Source organism: Megalobrama amblycephala, linkage group LG4, assembly GCF_018812025.1.
Source record: "Megalobrama amblycephala isolate DHTTF-2021 linkage group LG4, ASM1881202v1, whole genome shotgun sequence".
Taxonomy (NCBI): Eukaryota; Metazoa; Chordata; class Actinopteri; order Cypriniformes; family Xenocyprididae; genus Megalobrama; species Megalobrama amblycephala.
The window spans coordinates 21,627,131-21,647,550 of NC_063047.1; the positions used below are offsets into that span (position 1 = coordinate 21,627,131).

Sequence of the window (20,420 nt, forward strand, 5' to 3'; positions counted from 1 at the left end):
CCCTTCGGAATGAAGGATTTCGAAGGGTACAACTAATGGACACTTCGGGCCCCCATGATCCTTTGCACAGTGAAGTTCTTTGACGTCACAGAATAGGTACAGGAGGCTCGGAGTTCGATTTTACCTGTAAATGTATGTATAATATTTTTCTATATTACTATAAATACTTTACAGCTCCCTTTATCAGTCCATTCAAATGATTCAAATACATAGACACAATATACATTATATTTAGCTAACGTAAATAAATAAATAAACTAACGTTCAACAAAATGCGTGTTTTTTGGGGGGATTAACCAGCGCACAAAATGTGCGACAAAGGCGCTTCCTTGATTGTCTCGTTAAGATGACGCTGAAGTGCGTTCCAAAACAAAAGGGTTTTTTTGTCCCCTACACCTTCATCCCTTCGAAGCTCTCACTCCGGAGGGTAAACCCTTTGAAGGGATTAGGGCATAGGGATGAGCTCTTCCGAATGGAACGCAGGGTCAGTCTGTTGAGTGTAGGAGGGGGCGGGACTTCAGATTCTAGAGAGCACTTGATTGGACAGAAGATTTGATGAGAAGTTGAAGTGCGATGTGATGTCATGAAAATCCGTGATCCATTTTAGCGGAAGTGAGAGACTAAGTTTTGAATGCTTATAATTTTGTCATTGTTTTGGAACACACCAGCTTATTCATAACATTAAGGCTAACATATTCGTACTAAAAACTAAAAAGCTTACATTTTGATTTCAGAGGGACTTTAAATAACTGATGAAAAATATACTATTCCACAATAGTATTCTATTTTTTAGACGCACCTGTGTATTATGATACAAATATTCTACATGAATTTCACCACATTGCTCTGCTTCCCAGCTCATTTAAATTTTCACACAACATAATCATCTGATCTGAGACATATATGTGGCGTTTTGTGTCTTTTTGCGCTTACCTAACCTGTTGGGCAACATGGCCTATTTGGCAACAGAGTTGTTGGAGGCATTTTGACACTTCAGCTCAGCTGAGTAACAGTTTAATCAGACTCTCGAGCCAATCCAAAAGAGACAATTCACAACGCAGCAGAAAATAAACCAATCGCACTGAACAGTGAACGACACCAGCACCAATGACGTGTAAGCTCTTCCGCGATCGCTCCAAGATTGGCCAATCGGTCAACGCAAGAAATCGCGACGTGTGTTCTGATTGGCTCGATATTCAAAATGGGCGAGGAAACTTTTTCTCCGCAGAGTTGATGTTAGCAGGCTAATCCAGTGCAGAGGTAAAAAGCTCGTGTGAAGGTTGGAATCGGTCACTGAAGAGAGCTACTCATTTCCAGCAACTATTTGTATCTTTTTACGGGAGAAGCAATATGGCTTCGGGTGGAGAGTAAGTACAGTTTTACTGATACGTTATTTAGTGTGATGAAAGTTGTTTTGTTTTCAGTTGAGCGTCAGTTAGCCGTGAAGCTAAACGACGGACGCGTCGTGAACGCGATCAATGAAAAGAGAGAGTTTACACGCTACAGCTTTCTCACCAGAGCGCACATGTACATTGATATAATCTCTCTAATCTTCATGTGCTTCAGTTCTCTTCGCTCATTAACACTTCTGCGGGAGTTTAATGGAGACGCTCATTAGCTGTGTTTAGCATGTGAGCTAACCGGACTGAGTCATTCCGCAGACGGCGGAGGCTTTCGGCCCACCGGCATCACCGGCGACCGATCCGGAGAAAACAACACGCACAACACTGTTAAACGACCCGCACGCCGCTTCACAGAGTCAAAACTATATTAATTCCCTATACGTTAGCGGTAAAACGGCGAATAATAAGAATCAAAGCCGGCTTTGTGCGTGATGATGATGATAATGATGATTTAATCCCGTGATCTATAGCTGATTCAGCCATCAGATCAAAAACATCTGACCGGATGTGTCATTAAAAAGTTAGATACTAAATGTACCAGACCCTAAGATTTTTCTAAGCACTTAAACGCGAATGTTTCACGGGTTTGGAGTTCACATGTCTCACAGCAGCATTTGCTGTGTCATCGGCAGCTGGAGCTGCTAACGGATGCTAGCTCGCGCATCCCTCTCTCTGAGAGCGGTTTAAATCCTACTTCATCTCCCTGAACAATGTGTGGTTTGGTGGTTTACACGACTAACACTAACGCTTGTGAGAGGGAGGTCAGTGTGTGTGGTTCATTAAGGATATATAATGTCTGTTAGCTTGAGGATGGAGGATGAGTTAGCTTATCCACACACGCGTTTTTGGCCTCTGCCTATTGACGTGTCTGTTTTAATTTAGTTTCTTTTCAGAAAAGAAGAAAAAAAACATTAAACAATGTACAGCTTAAATTGTTATATTGCGGGATTAGCCACACTTGGGCCTTCCTCAAGGCCTAAATCTAGCAGATCATTACTGCTCTCAGTCCAGTGTTTTGTAGAAAGCTCTAGAGTAACTTGAGCTTGACAAACGTATATATGATCAGAAGTGCACTTGTCCATCGACCCTATCGTGTTGTCCTGTCGGAACAGACTGGGTAATATGTAATGTCAATTCCTTCTACGTGAAAGTGCTGCTTAATATGAAATGTAACTATCTTTCGCTTTCGCATTAAGTGATACTGAAAGAAAGAAAAAAAAAAAATAGCAACTATCTGTCTCGGATAACCACCTGAGAAGCATTGTTAAAGGGACGGCTCACTCGAAAATGAGAATAGTATTTACTCGCTCACCGTTATTTCCAAACATCTGAAACTTTCCTATGGGACACGAGCAGATTTTTGCTCTTTAACAGTTTTGGTTGTCATTAATGTTCATTTTATGGTTAAAGAAAAATGGATGCAAATTGTGAAGAGAGGCTGTCATTTGTGTTCCACTGAGGGGCCTCAGAAAACAAAGGGTGCCACAGGATGGAATAAAAATTACTGTGTGTGTATATGTGTGTATATATATATATATATATATATATATATATATATAAACATTACGTATGTATTATAATGAATTAAACTGCTGAAAACATGTAGCTTTGCCAATAACATGGTTTTTCAATCTTTTTTGAAGAAGAACAACATACAGAATATGCCTGAATCACAAAGTATATCATGCTTAATTTAATATCAACACTCCCAGTGTTTGAAAATGAGCAGAATTATCATAATTACAGCAGATATACCAGAGGAGATTTCTTAGCCAATGTGGGGAGCCTTTGAATATTGTGTTGGAAAATAGGGGGCCTCTGAGTAAAAAAAAAAAAAAAAAAAAGTTGAGTTGAGAACCACTGCTTTAAAATGTTACTCTTCCACACAGATCCAAAAATGATGATCTTTCCACTGCCATTCTGAAGCAGAAGAACAGGCCAAATAGGTTGATCGTTGATGAGTCCATCAATGAAGACAACAGTGTTGTGTCTCTCTCTCAGGTACAATCTTCAGTTAGATTTTAAATATATAAAACAATTAACCAGTGCTCCTTGTCCATTTGCATGTGCCCATCACATTTTCTCTGCTTTTTCAGGCAAAGATGGATGAGCTCCAGCTCTTTAGGGGGGACACAGTGCTGTTGAAGGGCAAAAAACGGCGGGAGACTGTTTGCATCGTCCTGTCTGATGACACCTGCTCTGACGAAAAGGTTCGCATGAACAGGGTGGTCCGCAACAACCTCAGGGTGCGCCTTGGTGATGTTATCAGGTGAGACAGTGCTTTTGGTTTAAGCTTTCATGGTATATACTGAGTGAGGGATCCCTGGAATGTTGTTACAACTGTTTTTTTTTAGGTTGTTATTCTGATTGACTGCGCCCAAATACTAGCTATTCAAAAATGTTCCTACTAATAGAAGTGTAGGATGGATCATTTATTTGTACTCCTTCTTGGTTTTCAGTATTCAGCCATGTCCAGATGTGAAGTATGGAAAGCGCATTCACGTTCTGCCAATCGATGACACAGTGGAAGGCATCACAGGCAATCTGTTTGAGGTCTATCTCAAGCCTTACTTCCTGGAGGCTTATCGGCCAATCCGTAAAGGTAAATATTACCTACAGTAGTCAGTATAATGGTAATAAGATGTTGTTTTGTTTTTTTTTACTTTGGGTTAACTGTGAAATGTTACTATTTATGTCCACTACTATCCTAAAGTTTGGGGTCAGGAATTGATTTGTTTTAAAACAAATTCACTAGGACATATTAAATGATTAAAAGTGACAGTAAAGACTTCTATATTGGTAGAAATTATTGGTATTTTGGAATAAATCCTTTGCTTTTGAACTGTTTAATCATTAGGTAATTTTAAAAGTGTGACTAGTAATATTTCACAATGTTACCGTTTTTACTAGGGATGCTCCGACCAATCGGCTCCAGGTCGTATCGGACGATTATAATAACATTCTATTACTCAATTGGGAGTCATTAAATTTGGCCGATCTCACGAGCTGATTGCAATTTGAAGAGACGTCTGTATAAAAAAAAAAATATAAAAAAAAGTTGCAGCAGATGCGCATGTAAAAATTTGATGGTCATCATGTCGAGCATGAATAACAATAAATTGCATCACTTTTGAATAACAAAATAAATCAAATTGCATCACTTTTTTTCTGGGCTTTTCTCAGCAGTTTTGTTACATAAGAACCTCCAAACATGGTCTAAATCTATTTTCTTTAAAATTTGAAATGTTTTCTATCAAATGAGACCATGTACTTGATGATACTTGTGTTTTTTTTTTTTTTTTTTTTTTTTTTTTTGAGTTTCCAAGTATGTAACTTAATCACGTTAAAAATTCAGTGTGTAAGGGGTTAACAGTGATGTTGGCAGAGAGCTTGCATGTCACTTGTATAAAACTTGAATGATCGGGATCAGTGTCGGCCAATCATGATGACAAAAAAATCGGTAGTCTGTATCAGCTGATCCTGATCAGATCAACTTGTACTGTATTTTGTCAGATAAATTCAGCATTGGTAAGCATAAGAGACTTCTTTCAAAAGCATTTAAAAAAAAAAAAATAATAAAAATTGAAACACTTTATTTTAGTGTCCTTGTTAAACATTACATGGTTACAATAGTAATTACTAGAGATTCACCGGTCGACCGGACATAAATCAGGTTTTAGTTTCATTTTGGCCTATCTCCATTTCGGACTTGAACACAAACTTCATTGCAATCATTTCCCAAAGTGTAATTTGTGTGGAAATATTACAAAGTCTGTAAACAGGACATTAACACAGGCCAGAGATGGAACATGCTGAAGACAGATGCAAAGAAGAGAACACAGATGCCAGCAGAGCAAATACTGTACCAGGCACAACAAGCTCACTGTTCGCTATGCTCAATATAGGTAGAAAAATATAAATACTGAATTGTGGTGGGTTTATATGAATGTATCTCTGAAGGGAACTGATCGTCTTCTGAAAATTAAATAAAAAAACTGCTCTGATGCATGTGTATAGCATCTTTGTTTGGATCATGATCTGTGCATCACTAAAAATTACATGCAACTAACCGTAAACCAAACCCTAGTCTTAACCACACTTGCTATAGTAAGTACAAGTAGTTATGTGTTATTAACCAGTTCTTAAATGTACATGGACACCTTAATATAAAATATACCCAGAAAAAACCTACTGACCCCGAACTTTTGTAGTGTATATAAAACCAAATTATGTGAACCCCTATTCGCCTTGTATGTTTAGGCACATCTCTGCATTTGAGTTAAACTGGTGAATCATGATGCTAGGCATAAAGTGTCATTTGTCACTGAATAAATTGATTTCAAATATTCTAGGCATGTGAACTTGCGTTTGATCACCTGTATTTTAAGGACCTAGAAAGAGTTTGTGGTTTGTCTAAAGCAGCATGAAATTCAGTCACTACTCAAGGTTGTGTAATTGGTGTATGAGGTTTTTTTTTTTTTTCAGTGATAAATAACATTTGTTTGGCTTGATGTCCATAGGTGATATTTTCCTGGTCAGAGGAGGCATGCGTGCTGTGGAGTTCAAAGTGGTGGAGACTGACCCCAGCCCGTACTGTATTGTGGCCCCAGACACAGTGATCCACTGTGAGGGGGAACCTATTAAGAGAGAGGCGAGTAGATTGACAAATGTTTCAAGTTTTGACATGGTTTCAAATGGGCTATGTGGAGGAACAGCGTATATGAACGTATCTGCACTCCTGTTTGCAGGATGAGGAAGAGTCTCTGAATGAGGTGGGTTATGATGACATCGGAGGGGTCAGAAAACAGCTCGCCCAAATCAAAGAAATGGTGGAGCTGCCTCTGAGACACCCAGCTCTCTTCAAGGCTATTGGAGTGAAGGTAGTTTTCTGGACTGAGACTTAAACACATTAAAGTTGAGTTTTTAGTCCAAGGTTCAAATCATCTTTTGTTTGTTCAGCCTCCCCGTGGCATTCTGCTGTACGGACCACCTGGAACTGGAAAGACTCTCATAGCTCGTGCTGTGGCAAACGAAACTGGAGCATTCTTCTTCCTCATCAATGGTGGGGATGCAAGAACACAATTTAAATTAATTTTAATGGCTGTTTTATGCTTGTATATCGGTGCAAGTTTATGACCCTGAGAAAATTGATGTAAATTCTTTTAATGGTCCCAGGCCCTGAGATCATGAGTAAACTGGCAGGTGAATCTGAGAGCAATTTGCGCAAAGCTTTTGAAGAAGCAGAGAAGAATGCGCCAGCCATCATCTTTATTGATGAACTTGATGCCATTGCACCCAAAAGAGAGAAGGTAAGTTTGAGTGATGTTCTGAGGCAATGATGTTTCAGTCATTACAAAAGTGATCACAGCAGTTGCTCTTGTGCAAATAATCGTTACTTTAACTGATTGGGTTGTAAATTCTTTTTGTTTTGTTTTGGTTTTTTCCTCCAGTAAAATATTTTAAACTGTAATGCTTGATTTTGTGAGACATTGATATTTTAAAAACTTAAGATCTTTCAGTCTAATCGTGGATGCAAATTCACGACTTTTTTTTTTTTTCTGCTCTGTAAGTTAATTCAAAATAACTGTCTCTTGTGATGTGCTCACCTGATTTAATGATATATATTGTATGAGCTATTCTTCTGAACATTTCTCTCTTCATATCCTGTCTTGCATCTTTGGGTGCTTTTATAGGGCTGTCAAAATAGCTTTTGTCCTTTAGAAATAAATTGAATTATTACTAATATTTAATTTATAAGACAGAATTTAAGTAAAGGGGGGGGGAAAGCTTTTTGCTTGTCCCCTGAGGCCACAAGAGGGCGCAGTGAGTAAAATAATGCACTGCATTAAATTTTGTTAAAAGCAAATGAAATAACATGAATTAACTCTCTGGGGAAAAAGTTTTTAAATCATAGTGCATAAACTAACATTTATAAATCATATAATTTTGTAAATTGCATAATTTACAAAATTACATTTACATTGCACCATAGGCCCTATTTTAACAATCTAAACACATGGTCTGAATAACATGGCACAGGTGCACTTGGGGTGTGTCTGCACCCGCCTATAGGGCGCATGTTACTAACGCGCCCTTTAAATAACAAAAAAATACAGTGCCATTGACTTTAGACCAGGTTTTTGTTGGTCAATGGCGAAGTCGATTTCAGTTGCCTCAAAATGGCAACACACCAACAATGTACCTGAACACACCTCGTTTTCAGACAAGAAAAGTTTAATACAAGGAGCTGAAGTGCAGATTGCACAGTATTTTATTTTATTTTTTATTTTTTTGCAGTGGAATGGAAACTGCAAGTTTCGACATGTTCTTTAAAAGTTGAACTTATTTTAACTTTACATGGCTTTCTATACATGCGTCTCTCTTGTGCGAGACGTGAGTGCAATGGTCAATTATGTCCATCTAGTTTGCATGAAAAACGATGGAAAAGCAGTGCAGAAAATGCATACTGTTTGAATGACTTGGGTACGGTTTTGACGTAAACAAGGAGCGCTGCATCTAGTGGGTTAAACTAGATGGACTATAAAACACAATTCTTCAGTCTTGCATCATTGCATCTCGTGCGGCACTGATAAAGCTGCCTGACGCACCCCTAAAAATGTGAATGTATTGTTTTTGTATTCAAATGTGGATTTTTATTTTAAATTTGACGATTGTGAAATTTAATTAATTTGACAGCCCTAGTGCTTTAAAGCTTTATTTCCCCTTACTTCACTTTTAATCCCTATTAGCATAATTTACTATGAGAATGTTTTAACCAAAAATGTACCATCATAAACCTAATTTTAAAAATATTCAAACATTTCAAAATGATTGTCACACAATTTAAATGTTACTTGTAATAATAATAAAGTCTGATCGTGCATTTTACTTTAAAGTACCCTCTGATCTAGGATGTAGGATGTGTATGAATGTCTGAGATGTTTCACTAAATGGTCCTCCATCTGTTTTTCCAGACTCATGGTGAGGTGGAGAGGCGCATTGTGTCTCAGCTGCTCACTTTGATGGATGGACTGAAGCAGAGGGCTCATGTCATCGTCATGGCAGCCACTAACAGACCCAACAGCATTGACCCAGCTCTCAGGCGATTCGGTGAGATCACTTTGCTCAAGTGTTGCTCTGTAAAGAGACATTTGCAAAGATTTTCCAGTTGATATTCCAGCTACATGCACTGCGCCTTAGATAAGAACATCTTGTGCTGATGCCCTGACTGTTGATTTCAGGTCGCTTTGATAGAGAGGTGGACATCGGCATTCCAGACGCTACTGGAAGACTTGAGATACTTCAGATTCACACCAAGAACATGAAGCTTGCAGATGATGTTGATCTGGAGCAGGTGTGTTACAGAGAATGTCAGAACATTCAGTGCTTAGTGATGATTCACTTTCGTTTAAACTGGGTCTCCTTAATCAGGCAATGGCAGAAGCATCATGCGCATTTTGTCTGCCCCCTCAGAATTTTGAGCCAAGTGATTTATTTTTTTATTTTTTTAAATGCATCCCCTAAAAAGAAGGCATTTTCAGAATGTCTGTGTCTGATTCATGTCTCAATTTTGCAGATCATTTGTTGTTTTTCCTCCCCTTCCTCAGTGGATCAGTTGTTGTCAAGTTCATTTGCATTTTTGCTTTGAGTCCCATTGGATCATAAATGACTTAATGTTTTGCTTATTTAGGGCGCAGAGTCGTTGTAGCTAGTGCACCTTTCAAATATGGGCGCATAGGTGCATTTTCACACAATTTAGGTTTTTTGTTTATTTTTAAACCATCAGATAATGTTGCCAAAGCAGCATTATCTATCTAAAGAACCAGTAAAATGTTCTGTACCCTTTACAGACCCGAAAACGGCTTTAAATGCATACACCAGTTGAAATTAGGGCTGGGCGATATATCGCATGCGATTGTCATGCGCATTTCATCAGTAAAGCCGGTTCCCTGATTACCACTAAATCGCCATCACCTGCTTTCAAATGGAGCGCCATTGAATAGACAGAGCCGTAGATCACTGACAAGCTACGCAATATCGCGTTCATTATCGAAGGCGATTCATCTGCGATAATGAACGCGATATTGCGTAGCTTGTCAGTGAACTACGGCTCTGTATATTAAATGCCGCTCCATTTGAAAGCAGGTGATGCCGATTTCGCGATAATCAGGGAACCGGCTTTACTGACAAAATGCGTGTGACAATCTCATGCGATGTATTGCCCAGCCCTAGTTCAAATGGGATCGGTGCTTAAACAACAAATTACATGAATTAAATCTGGATGTTGGAACAAAATTCATATTCCCTTTTAATAATCGCTGGGATCAAGTTGTTTATACAAGATGCGGTATAGGACACTCAAAGACTAACACACAAATTTTTACTTTCAGGAGAATCCTATCCAATGTGTCCAGTTTGCCTGAATCCAGTCAATTAAACCTATCTTTTACTGGACCGAAAACATTCTACCTTAAGAAAATTGTTTTATTCTGTTGATTCTTTTGAAGAGGTTTTTAACCAAGTTAAGCTGAATTTAGTTTTTAGGAAAAATGAATCTTAAACATCCTTATTTTAAATAAACCTCTCTCTCGCCATGAATATAGCCGAAGCTGACATGACGTTAAAAAAAGAAAGAAAAGAAAATAAATTTTTAAACCGTCTACCATTTGTCATCAGGTGGCGAATGAAACCCATGGCCATGTGGGTGCTGATCTGGCCGCCCTTTGCTCAGAGGCTGCTCTGCAAGCCATCCGTAAGAAAATGGACCTCATTGATCTGGAGGATGAGACCATCGACGCAGAGGTTATGAACTCCTTGGCTGTTACAATGGATGACTTCAGGGTGAGGATCTTTATCGGTAACTCTTAAAAACAATCAACACGGTGTAAGACTGTGAGCAAAATTGCACTTAGAAACAAAAGACATTATTGTTTTGCTCTTTTACCTAACAGTGGGCTCTTAGCCAGAGCAACCCCTCTGCCCTGAGAGAGACCGTGGTGGAGGTGCCCAACATCACCTGGGAGGATATTGGTGGCCTTGAAGATGTCAAGAGAGAGCTGCAGGAGCTGGTGCAGGTACTGAGCACAATCTTATTCAGTTTTTGTTGACTGCAAACTTATCAAACTTTTGAAACTTATCAAATTGTTCTATCCTTTTTAGTACCCAGTGGAACATCCAGACAAATTCCTTAAGTTTGGCATGACCCCATCCAAGGGTGTGCTGTTCTATGGACCACCAGGTTGTGGTAAAACCCTACTGGCCAAGGCCATTGCCAATGAGTGCCAGGCCAACTTCATCTCAATCAAGGGCCCAGAACTGCTCACTATGTGGTTTGGAGAATCAGAGGCTAATGTCCGTGAAATCTTCGATAAGGTATGTAATCTTGTCATTTTGACCAGGCAGTTTCATATTCGGTCCTGTTTATTTGATTTTTGAAAGTGAAGAATTATGCTTTTCAGTTGTTATGGGTCTACTGGTCCTTGCAACTATGACATGTAAATTAGGGATGCATTTTAAAATGGTCCTGGCTCTCTCTTTGTCCTCCAGGCTCGTCAAGCTGCTCCTTGTGTGCTCTTCTTTGATGAATTGGACTCCATTGCTAAAGCTCGTGGTGGAAATGTTGGTGACGGTGGTGGAGCAGCTGACAGAGTTATTAACCAGATCCTCACAGAAATGGATGGTATGTCCAGCAAGAAGAACGTCTTTATCATTGGGGCCACCAACAGACCAGACATCATTGACCCTGCCATCCTCAGGCCAGGCCGACTGGACCAGCTTATCTACATCCCACTGCCTGACGAGAAGTCTCGCATTTCCATTCTCAAAGCTAACCTCAGGAAGTCTCCAATTTCAAAGGTGAGTGCAGATGGTTTGGTTTTGTTTTTTTTGTTTTTTTTAATTGGGTTATTTTATTATTTGGTATTACAATGTATTCCTTTTTGTGTAGGACGTGGACCTGGACTTCTTGGCCAAGATGACCAATGGCTTCTCAGGCGCTGACTTGACTGAGATCTGTCAGAGAGCCTGTAAACTGGCCATCCGCGAGTCCATTGAGAATGAGATCAGACGGGAACGTGAGAGGCAGACCAACCCTTCTGCAATGGTGAGATTTCAGTTTGTCTAATGTAGTGTTTCTCAAACCTTTCAAGTACTAGTTTTTGATGATTAAAAAAAAATTCTAACATGTTGGTTGATTTGATCTTGTATATTCAGGAAGTGGAGGAGGATGACCCTGTGCCTGAGATAAGGAAGGACCATTTTGAGGAGGCTATGCGCTTTGCCCGTCGCTCCGTCAGTGATAATGACATCCGCAAATACGAGATGTTCGCACAGACCCTGCAACAAAGCAGAGGCTTTGGCAGTTTCAGGTGGGATCTTAAATCATGGAGTTTAGTGATGATTTTGCTGTCCTTTGGTTTTCATTCATTCAGATTTCAGGTTTTATGATGTTGAATGGTTTAAAAAAAAAAAAAAAATCTTTTTTTCTTTTTAGATTCCCATCCAGTAACCAAGGAGGAAGTGGACCAAGTCAGGGCTCCTCTGGTGGAGGCGGAGGCACCGTCTTCAATGAGGACAACGATGATGATCTTTATGGATAAATGTGACCACGTGGCTGACCCTCACAGGCGCCTCTTCATACAGGCCTCCGTGTACAAAAGACAAAAAATAAAAATTCCAAGTTTTTAGGACTGTGCTTTTTTGTTTCTTTTCCGCTTCTCAATTCATGTCCATTCCCCTTGTTTTTTATTCGCCTCGTTCCCCTTCTGTCCACCCCCCTCTGTTGATAGAGAAAAGCATGTAGCTGCTTGTGTTTTGCTCTGGTTTGTGAAAGGATGATTTCTGAGAACTTTGATCTTAACATTCTGTGGGTGGGGGTGAATTTCAGTAAAAACCATACACAATAGTGATTTCATTAACTTCACAAGCTATATGAGCAGCTTTAGTGGTGGGGTTTAATGCTAGGCTGTTGGAAGGATGATAAAAAAAAATGATTAAAAAAAATAAAAAAAATAATTGCTAATGACTTCATTTTTTTATGAATGTAGCATATAATGTATTACAAGTTTGAAAATGTTAAATAAAATTCACGAAATGGACCTGATGTTGTGGTGTTTAATTTGTAGAGGAATCTGTGCACATGTACAGACAACAAGAGCTCTCCTTAAAATGGTCGTCCTAAATGTTTCATAAAATATGCCATGTGAATATCACAACTTGGATGGAGTCTCCATAAAAATCAAATGAGAAAGATTTAAATGCAGCTTTTTATTTAAATGAGTAACTTAAATATTGAAAACATGTCAACTTCAGATCTTGTTTACAAATATTTCCACTGCATTTTAATATGGATCACTGAAGGGAAAGTGAGGGTGTCCTGCATCTCTCCAAACCTTTTGTCCATCTTTCTGTGGAGCAACAACGTTTTTTTTTTTTTTTAGCCACAATAGACATTTCAACAATTTTTTGTTTTGCAATTGAAGTAGTCATAGTTACCATTATAGTTGGAACAATAAGCCTTTCGTTCCTGTTGAAGGATTCAATGAGTCTCATGTCTTCATCAGATAATTTAAAATCAAACACCTGAGTGCAAAGGTGAACAATGATTACATTTACATAATCTTCACTGCAGCTCTCAAATCTCATTCAACTAAACGTGTTCAAAAAAATGTGCCACACCAATGATGCCAAATGTCATTGGTTTTCAGCTCTCTTAACCAATCTCAAAGCACACAATTGAGATTTGAGAGATACAGTGTAGCGAAAGATATTCACTGAATACTGACCTGAATTTCTTTGAAACATTTAATTTCTGAGTGAACTATTATCCCATTAATAATACTCTCTCCTCATTACAGCTCTTGTCCTCCAGGTGTCTCTGTCACCATTCTGAACAAGCCCTAATGATGATTGACCTTGCTTAAACCATCCAGGCATAATTTTAATCATGATTTGGTTACGTGGAGGCTCAGCGGCTAAATAACCTCCCAGGGTGAATATGCATGTGCTAAAATGTGGAGAATGTCATGGAGGATGAATATTAAAGGTGCCTAAGAATGCTTTTTCACAAGATGTAATATAAGTCTAAGGTGTCTCCTGAATGTGTCTGTGAAGTTTCAGCTCAAACTACCCCATAGATTTTTTTAAATAAATTTTTTTAACTGCCTATTTTGGGGCATCATTAACAATGCACTGATTTACACTCGGCGCCGCCCCCTTAAATCGTGTGCTCCCTGCCACATGAGCTGTCGACTATATTACAGCACATTTACAAAGTTCACACAGCTAATATAACCCTCAAATGGATCTTTACAAGATGTTCGTCATGCATGCTGCATGCATGCGTCGGATTATGTGAGTAAAGTATTTATTTGGATGTTAACGTTTTATTCTGAGTGAATTTGAGGCTGTCCTCCGTGGCTAACGGCTAATGCTACACTGTTGGAGAGATTTATAAAGAATGAAGTTGTGTTTATGCATTATACAGACTGCAAGTGTTTAAAAAATGAAAATAGCGACGGCTCTTGTCTCCGTGAATACAGTAAGAAATGATGGTAACTTTAACCTCATTTAACAGTACATTAGCAACATGCTAAAGAAAAATTTAGAAAGACAATTTACAAATATCAGTAAAAATATCATGCTATCATGGATTATGTCAGTTATTATTGCTCCATCTGCCATTTTTCGCTGTTCTTGCTTACCTAGTCTGATGATTCGGCTGTGTGCAGCTCCAGATGTTAATACTGGCTTGTGTAATCCCTTGAACATGGGCTGGCATATGCAAATATTGGGGGCGTACACTGTTACGTAACAGTCGGTGTTATGTTGAGATTCGCCTGTTCTTCGGAGGTCGTTTAAACAAATGAGATTTATATAAGAAGGAGGAAACAATGGGGTTTGAGACTCACTGTATGTCTTTTCCATGTACTGAACTCTTGTTATTTAACTATGCCAAGGTAAATTCAATTTTTGAATCTAGGGCACCTTTAACATTTTAAAGCTGAAGTGTGGAATTTCTTTCACAAACATGTCCGAATGGATGCACAAAAATACTTCTTTTCAAACAGGTTTCCTAAACACTCCCCCAATCTTCCATTGGGTGGAAAAACAGATAGTCCTGCCCCAAACTCACACCATTGGTTGAGTCAGTGTTACTGTAATTGGTTGGTCTGGATGCTCCACAGTGAGTGTTTAAACTTTTCAGGAAAATCTACCTCTTATTGTCTCTACATGTTCAAATGGGGCAAGAGAAAGTATTTTAACATTGAAAAAAACAAGTTTTTTAGCGTACCTCAATGTTCTGTTTGATCCTGGATGGAGTGACGCTTTTGGGGATGCAAATGACACCCCTCTGTATGTGCCATCTATGAGGCAAAAACAAATCCAGAAGTGCATACTGAACGTGTACTCAAAAATACACTAATAACACCACTACATAAAACTTAGTAAGAGTAATGAAGGAATCCCTTCTCAGAAGTAAATTTGGGCCTGTTCTTGGATCAGTCCTCACCTGTTGATGACCTGAGCAGGGCTCTTGTTATAGTGCTTGGCCATACCGACCACTCTTGGATCATCCAGCAGACGGGCTTGTCCAGGTGTAACCCATGGACGATCAGGAGAACCCAGAGGACTGTACGCTGTTACTGTCAGCCCTCGACTCCAACAGTGAGATACCAGCTTAGTCTGAACCAGGTATGGATGGCACTCCACCTGAAAATATTCAATACAGAATACATATAAATATTTTCAAAATATTTATTTATAATTTAAAAATGTCAAGAAGAAAATGTACATGCCACAGTTATGAAGTTGTGTAATAATAATAATGCCTTTCGAATGCCTATATCAGTGTCAATGGCAAATTAACACAAAGAAACACAGTTATCACTCTTGCATACCTGGTTGACCACTGGTTTGTGTTTGGCAACACTGAGAATGTCATCAGTCTGTCTGGCATTGAAGTTTGACAAGCCAATGGCTTTTACCAGCCCTTGGTCCACCAGCTTCTCCATGGCTGCCCATGTGTCTCTGTAGTGAGTGTCATCATACCTAATAGTGCCATCAGGATGCCTAGGCATCAGCTCATCTCCTCTCCTGGAAGTATTTAAAACACACTATCTATAATATTTTGTAGCAACCATAAGAGTTTCAAACCATTCATTCAGCTAAAATTATCCCTACTTTTGGTTGCACAAGACACCTGTACAGCCTCGATACATTGAATCTCTTGCACCACAGCTTTATCCCAACCAAAACTTATTCTGTTCAGATACACTACCATCCAAAAGTTTGAGGTCAGTCTTTTTTTCTTTTCTTTTTTTTTTAAGAAATTAGTACTTTTATTCCACAAGGATGCATTAAATTAAGCAAAAGTGACAGTAAAGACATTTAGAATGTTACAATGTTTAAAATGTCGCAGTTTCCACAAAAATATGAAACAGAATAACTGCTTTTAACATTGATAATAATAAGAAATCTTTCTTGAACAGCAAATCAGCAGATTAGAATGATTTCTAAAGGATCATGTGACACTGAAGACTGGAGTAAATGAAAATTCAGCTTTGCCACCACAGAAATAAAATATATTTTAAAATACAATAAAATATAAAACAGTTATTTTAAATTCTAAAAATATTTCACATTATTACTGTTTTACTGTATTTTTAATCAAATAAATGCCGCATAAGAGACTTATTTGAAAAACATTTGGGTCCCACTTTATATTAAGTGGCCTTAACTACTATGTACTTACATCAAAAAATAAGTACAATGTACTTATTGGGTTCATATTGAATTGCAAAACACTTTTGCTGCTATTGAGTAGGGGTACGGGTAAGGATAGGGAAAACTTTGGTGGTATGGGTAGGTTTAAGGGTAGGGGCTAAGGGTTAAGGGATGGGTCAACAGTGTAATTATAAATGTAATTACAGAAATTAATTACAGATGTAATTACATGCAGGTGTTTTTAAAATATAAGTACAATGTAAAAACATGTATGTACACAATAAGTGCATTGTATCAAATGATTAATTTAAATGTAAGTACAAAGTAGTAAAGGTCACTTAATATAAAGTGGGTCCAACATTTGAAAAACATACACTACGTATGTTGGTGAAATTCAGAAAAATATCCAAGAGCAGGTATAGAAACACAATGACTTACTCAAAGGCCATTGGCCAGTGCATGAGATACAGGTCCAGATAACAGAGCCTCAGATCAGACAAAGACCTTTTGCAGGCCTCCTCGACATCATCTGGATGGTGCTTGGTGTTCCACAACTTGGAGGTCACAAAAATGTCTTCCCGTCTCAGGGACTATGGAAGTCATAAATAGTACAAATTTCATGCGTGGGACATAAAGGTGATCTGTAGTGATCATTTTATAACCAAATTATGTGTTTTATGCATAGTTTCATCTGCAGGTACTTTTCCAGGTCCAAGTCGTTCAGTCAGGGCCTCTCCGACCTCTCGCTCATTGCCGTAAGCCGCTGCGCAGTCAATGTGTCTGTAGCCACAGTCTAAAGCTGTTAGAACAGCCTGCTTCACCTACAGTAAGACAGAATCCAATCCAGTTTTGACACTATCAATAAATTATAGAGAAGCTAATAAACAGAGAAATAAGAAAATACTACTTTACATACTGTACAGAAGTAAAATTTTGGGCTGTTTTTGACATTTTTATTAGCTTATGTGTGGTTTGTCTGACATATGCTGGGGTGGGAAGGGATTTACACACCTGTCCTGGGGCACTTTTCCATGTTCCTAGGCCCACCAAAGGCATCTTCTGACCCGTGGAGAGAGTGATTGTTTCTGTCATGGTATAATTAGAGCACCTATCAAAAAGACAGAGCCAAAAAGATTACAAACCTGAATAACTGTTTTAATCATTTTTATGTTCATTATAAAAACTAGACTAGCTAAAAAAATCATAGTTATTCTGATAAATACATGGTTCTATGTTGTCATTTAATTTGTTGTGTCTAATAATTGTGTCTAAAATGAAAAGATAAGCAGTATCTGAACATGAAACTGGATAACTATACACTGCACACAGTGCAACACAGATTAACTGTCACAAGTCATTTATACAATAAAAAGTTACTTTTTTGTAGTGTAATTCTAGTTTAAACATTCAAAATTAAAACATTTGACATAACAGAATGGAAGATTTATTTCATATCTTACCTTTCCAGTATGCAGAATTAGACTGACAGAGTTACAGAGTACACTTTTATACACTAAGGTCAAAGTCTTTGTTTACTCATTTCCTAAAAGGCTTGAACAATAACCAAAAGCCATATGCACACGGCTACATACAGCTATCTGATGAACATTATATGACAAGAACATCTTTTTTCATTTCATCTTGCTAAATAGCATTGATGTCATTGCTTGTCAGTGTGGCTTTGGGGGGAATGGAGTTAATGAAATGGAATGAGTCAGGAAACGGCATCTGTTTATTCTGGATGTGTTCACAATGGAGCTGTGTATCAAAACAATTTAGAGTCAGTCACATTCTCACATGCTCAGGTTTAGCGCTCTCAGCTGTTACGGCCGTCCTGTTAGACAAATATAGAGCCAACAAATTATTACTGTCTGTCTCATGACTGCTCCAAGTGTTGTGTCCTGGCAGCACGTTCGACTCCACTTCCCTTATGTGGTCAGGCAGAAAAAAAGTCTTAGTCACTTTACAGAGGGGGAAAACCCTGCAAACCCCTGAAGAACATTCTTGATTATGGAGTCACTGGCAGTCTAATAGCACCAATGGCTCATTTTATAGTGAGGGTACGCTCTGAACGGTTGTAATATATATTATGAGGGTAGTGTTAGTTACACCTCATGTGGCAATGGGAGGTGAATTTTAATTAGAGAGAAAAAAATTCTACTACTATTATTCAAGAAATGTTATTTCAACTACTAAAAACAATTATTGTTACTGATGTGAAAGCTTTTATTAAAATTAAATACAATTTAATTTTGATAAAACATTCTTAAGGGCCATTCACAGAATGTGTTCATCTTTTAAAAATGTGAAGCGGGGTAAAGGGGAATGACAAAAGCAAGATCTTTTTAATATATTTCACAATATTACTGTTTTTACTGTATTTTTTAACTTATTTTAAATGAAATTTTTGTCATTAATTACTCACCTTCATGTTGTTCCACATTCATTAATCTTAAGAACACAAATTAAGATATTTTTGATGAAATCCGAGAGGTATATGACTCGTCCAGACAGCAATTTAACAACCACTTTCAAGGTCCACAAATGTACTAAAGACATTGTTTAAATAGTCGACGTGACTGCAGTGGTTCAACCTTAAAGGTGCCCTAGATTCAAAAATTGAATTTACCTTGGCATAGTTAAATAACAAGAGTTCAGTACATGGAAAAGAGTCTCAAACCCCATTGTTTCCTCCTTCTTATATAAATCTCATTTGTTTAAACGACCTCCGAAGAACAGGCGAATCTCAACATAACACCGACTGTTACGTAACAGTCGGGGTGTACGCCCCAATATTTGCATATGCCAGCCCATGTTCCCAACATTATGAAAGGCATTACACAAGGGCAGCCAGTAACGTCTGGATCTGCACAGGTGAATCAACAGACTAGGTAAGCAAGAACAACAGCGAAAATGGCAGATGGAGCAATAATAACTGACATGATCCATGATAGCATGATATTTTTAGTGATATTTGTAAATTGTCTTTCTAAATGTTTAGTTAGCATGTTGCTAATGTACTGTTAAATGAGGTTAAAGTTACCATCGTTTCTTACTGTATTCACGGAGACAAGAGCCATCGCTATTTTCATTTTTAAACACTTGCAGTCTGTATAATTCATAAACACAACTTCATTCTTTATAAATCTCTCCAACAGTGTAGCATTAGCCGTTAGCCATGGAGCACAGCCTCAAACTCATAGAGAATCAAATATACACATCAAAATAAATACTTTACTCACATAATTCGAAGCATGCATACAGCATGCATGACGAACATCTTGTAAAGATCCATTTGAGGGTTATATTAGCTGTGTGTAAATGTGCTGTAATATAATCGAGAGCTCGTGTGGCAGGGAGCACGCAAATTAAAGGGGCGGCGCGCTGAAAAAATCAGTGCATTGTTAATGATGTCCCAAAATAGGCAGTTAAAAAATTAATTTAAAAAAATCTATGGGGTATTTTGAGCTGAAACTTCACAGACACATTCAGGAGACACCTTAGACTTATATTACATCTTGTGAAAAAGCATTCTTGGGCACCTTTAATGTTATGAAGCGATGAGAATACTTTTTATGCACAAAAACAAAACAAAAACAACAACTTTATTCAACAATTTTTCCACTTCACTGTCAGTCTGTTACGCAGTTGGCGCAGTGAACGCATTGCAGAGCTTCCTTGTTGACGTCCGAACACGGGCTCAGTATTGGCCGAGGCTGTATTCACGTGAGCATCGGCATTCGGACGTAAACACAGAAGCTCTGCAATGCGTTCACTGTGCCAACTGCGCAACAGACTGACAGGGAAGAGGAATTTTTTTTTAATAAAGTCGTTATTTTTGTTTTGTTTTTGCGCACAAAAAGAACTCTTGTCGCTTCATAACATTAAGGTTGAACCACTGAAGTCACATGGATTTTTTTAACATTGTCTTTAGTACCTTTCTCGACCTTAAAATTGGTGATTATATTGCTGTATATGGATGATTTATATTCTGTACCTCTCGGATTTCATCAAAAATATCTTAATTTGTTTTTCGAAGATGAATGAAGGTCTTACAGGTGAGGAACGACATGAGGGTGAATTATTAATGACTGAATTTTCATTTTTGGGAGAACTAACCCTTAACATGAGTGTAGTGAGTGAAGTGTTTTTAAATCAGTGTGTCATGTGTAAGATGCTGCAACAGACACCAGATGAGAGCACAACGGTCAAACATGTCGATCTAGCATGTTCCCATAGAAAAACAATGGAAAAGCAGCATAGTGTGCATGAATGCGAAATACTGTTCGGTGT

The 20,420-nt window shown here is 38.2% G+C and overlaps 2 protein-coding genes across 2 annotated transcripts; one reads left to right on the plus strand and one right to left on the minus strand.

The window, feature by feature from the left end:
- Positions 1 to 1,209: 1,209 nt before the first annotated feature.
- LOC125267024 (valosin containing protein) lies at positions 1,210 to 12,499 on the plus strand. The gene is made up of 17 exons (XM_048188248.1): positions 1,210 to 1,367; positions 3,293 to 3,404; positions 3,500 to 3,672; positions 3,863 to 4,005; positions 5,924 to 6,054; positions 6,152 to 6,283; positions 6,363 to 6,465; positions 6,579 to 6,712; positions 8,378 to 8,513; positions 8,645 to 8,757; positions 10,080 to 10,244; positions 10,355 to 10,477; positions 10,563 to 10,775; positions 10,950 to 11,258; positions 11,350 to 11,505; positions 11,616 to 11,770; positions 11,896 to 12,499. Exons 1-17 carry the CDS (start codon positions 1,351 to 1,353, stop codon positions 11,999 to 12,001), a joined length of 2,421 nt encoding a protein of 806 aa, XP_048044205.1. The 5' UTR covers positions 1,210 to 1,350; the 3' UTR covers positions 12,002 to 12,499.
- Positions 12,500 to 12,653: 154 nt separating this feature from the next.
- akr1a1a (aldo-keto reductase family 1, member A1a (aldehyde reductase)) lies at positions 12,654 to 17,700 on the minus strand. The gene is made up of 9 exons (XM_048188260.1): positions 17,588 to 17,700; positions 17,139 to 17,235; positions 16,829 to 16,948; positions 16,566 to 16,717; positions 15,302 to 15,497; positions 14,914 to 15,113; positions 14,695 to 14,767; positions 12,897 to 12,983; positions 12,654 to 12,808 (listed from the first exon to the last, which is right to left on the minus strand). Exons 2-9 carry the CDS (start codon positions 17,217 to 17,219, stop codon positions 12,743 to 12,745), a joined length of 975 nt encoding a protein of 324 aa, XP_048044217.1. The 5' UTR covers positions 17,220 to 17,235; positions 17,588 to 17,700; the 3' UTR covers positions 12,654 to 12,742.
- Positions 17,701 to 20,420: the final 2,720 nt, after the last annotated feature.

Bases quoted from the DNA above. Each gene is read 5' to 3' on its own strand.
- akr1a1a (XM_048188260.1), bottom strand. From the start codon at position 17,219: ATGACAGAAACAATCACTCTCTCCACGGGTCAGAAGATGCCTTTGGTG. The intron at 14,768-14,913 runs GTGAGGACTGAT...TTTGCCTCATAG, and splicing joins CCTGCTCAGGTCATCAACAG to ATGGCACATACAGAGGGGTG. The intron at 12,984-14,694 runs GTACGCTAAAAA...CTTTGCACTCAG, and splicing joins GGATCAAACAGAACATTGAG to GTGTTTGATTTTAAATTATC.
- LOC125267024 (XM_048188248.1), top strand. The intron at 4,006-5,923 runs GTAAATATTACC...TGATGTCCATAG, and splicing joins TTATCGGCCAATCCGTAAAG to GTGATATTTTCCTGGTCAGA. The intron at 6,284-6,362 runs GTAGTTTTCTGG...TTGTTTGTTCAG, and splicing joins TCAAGGCTATTGGAGTGAAG to CCTCCCCGTGGCATTCTGCT.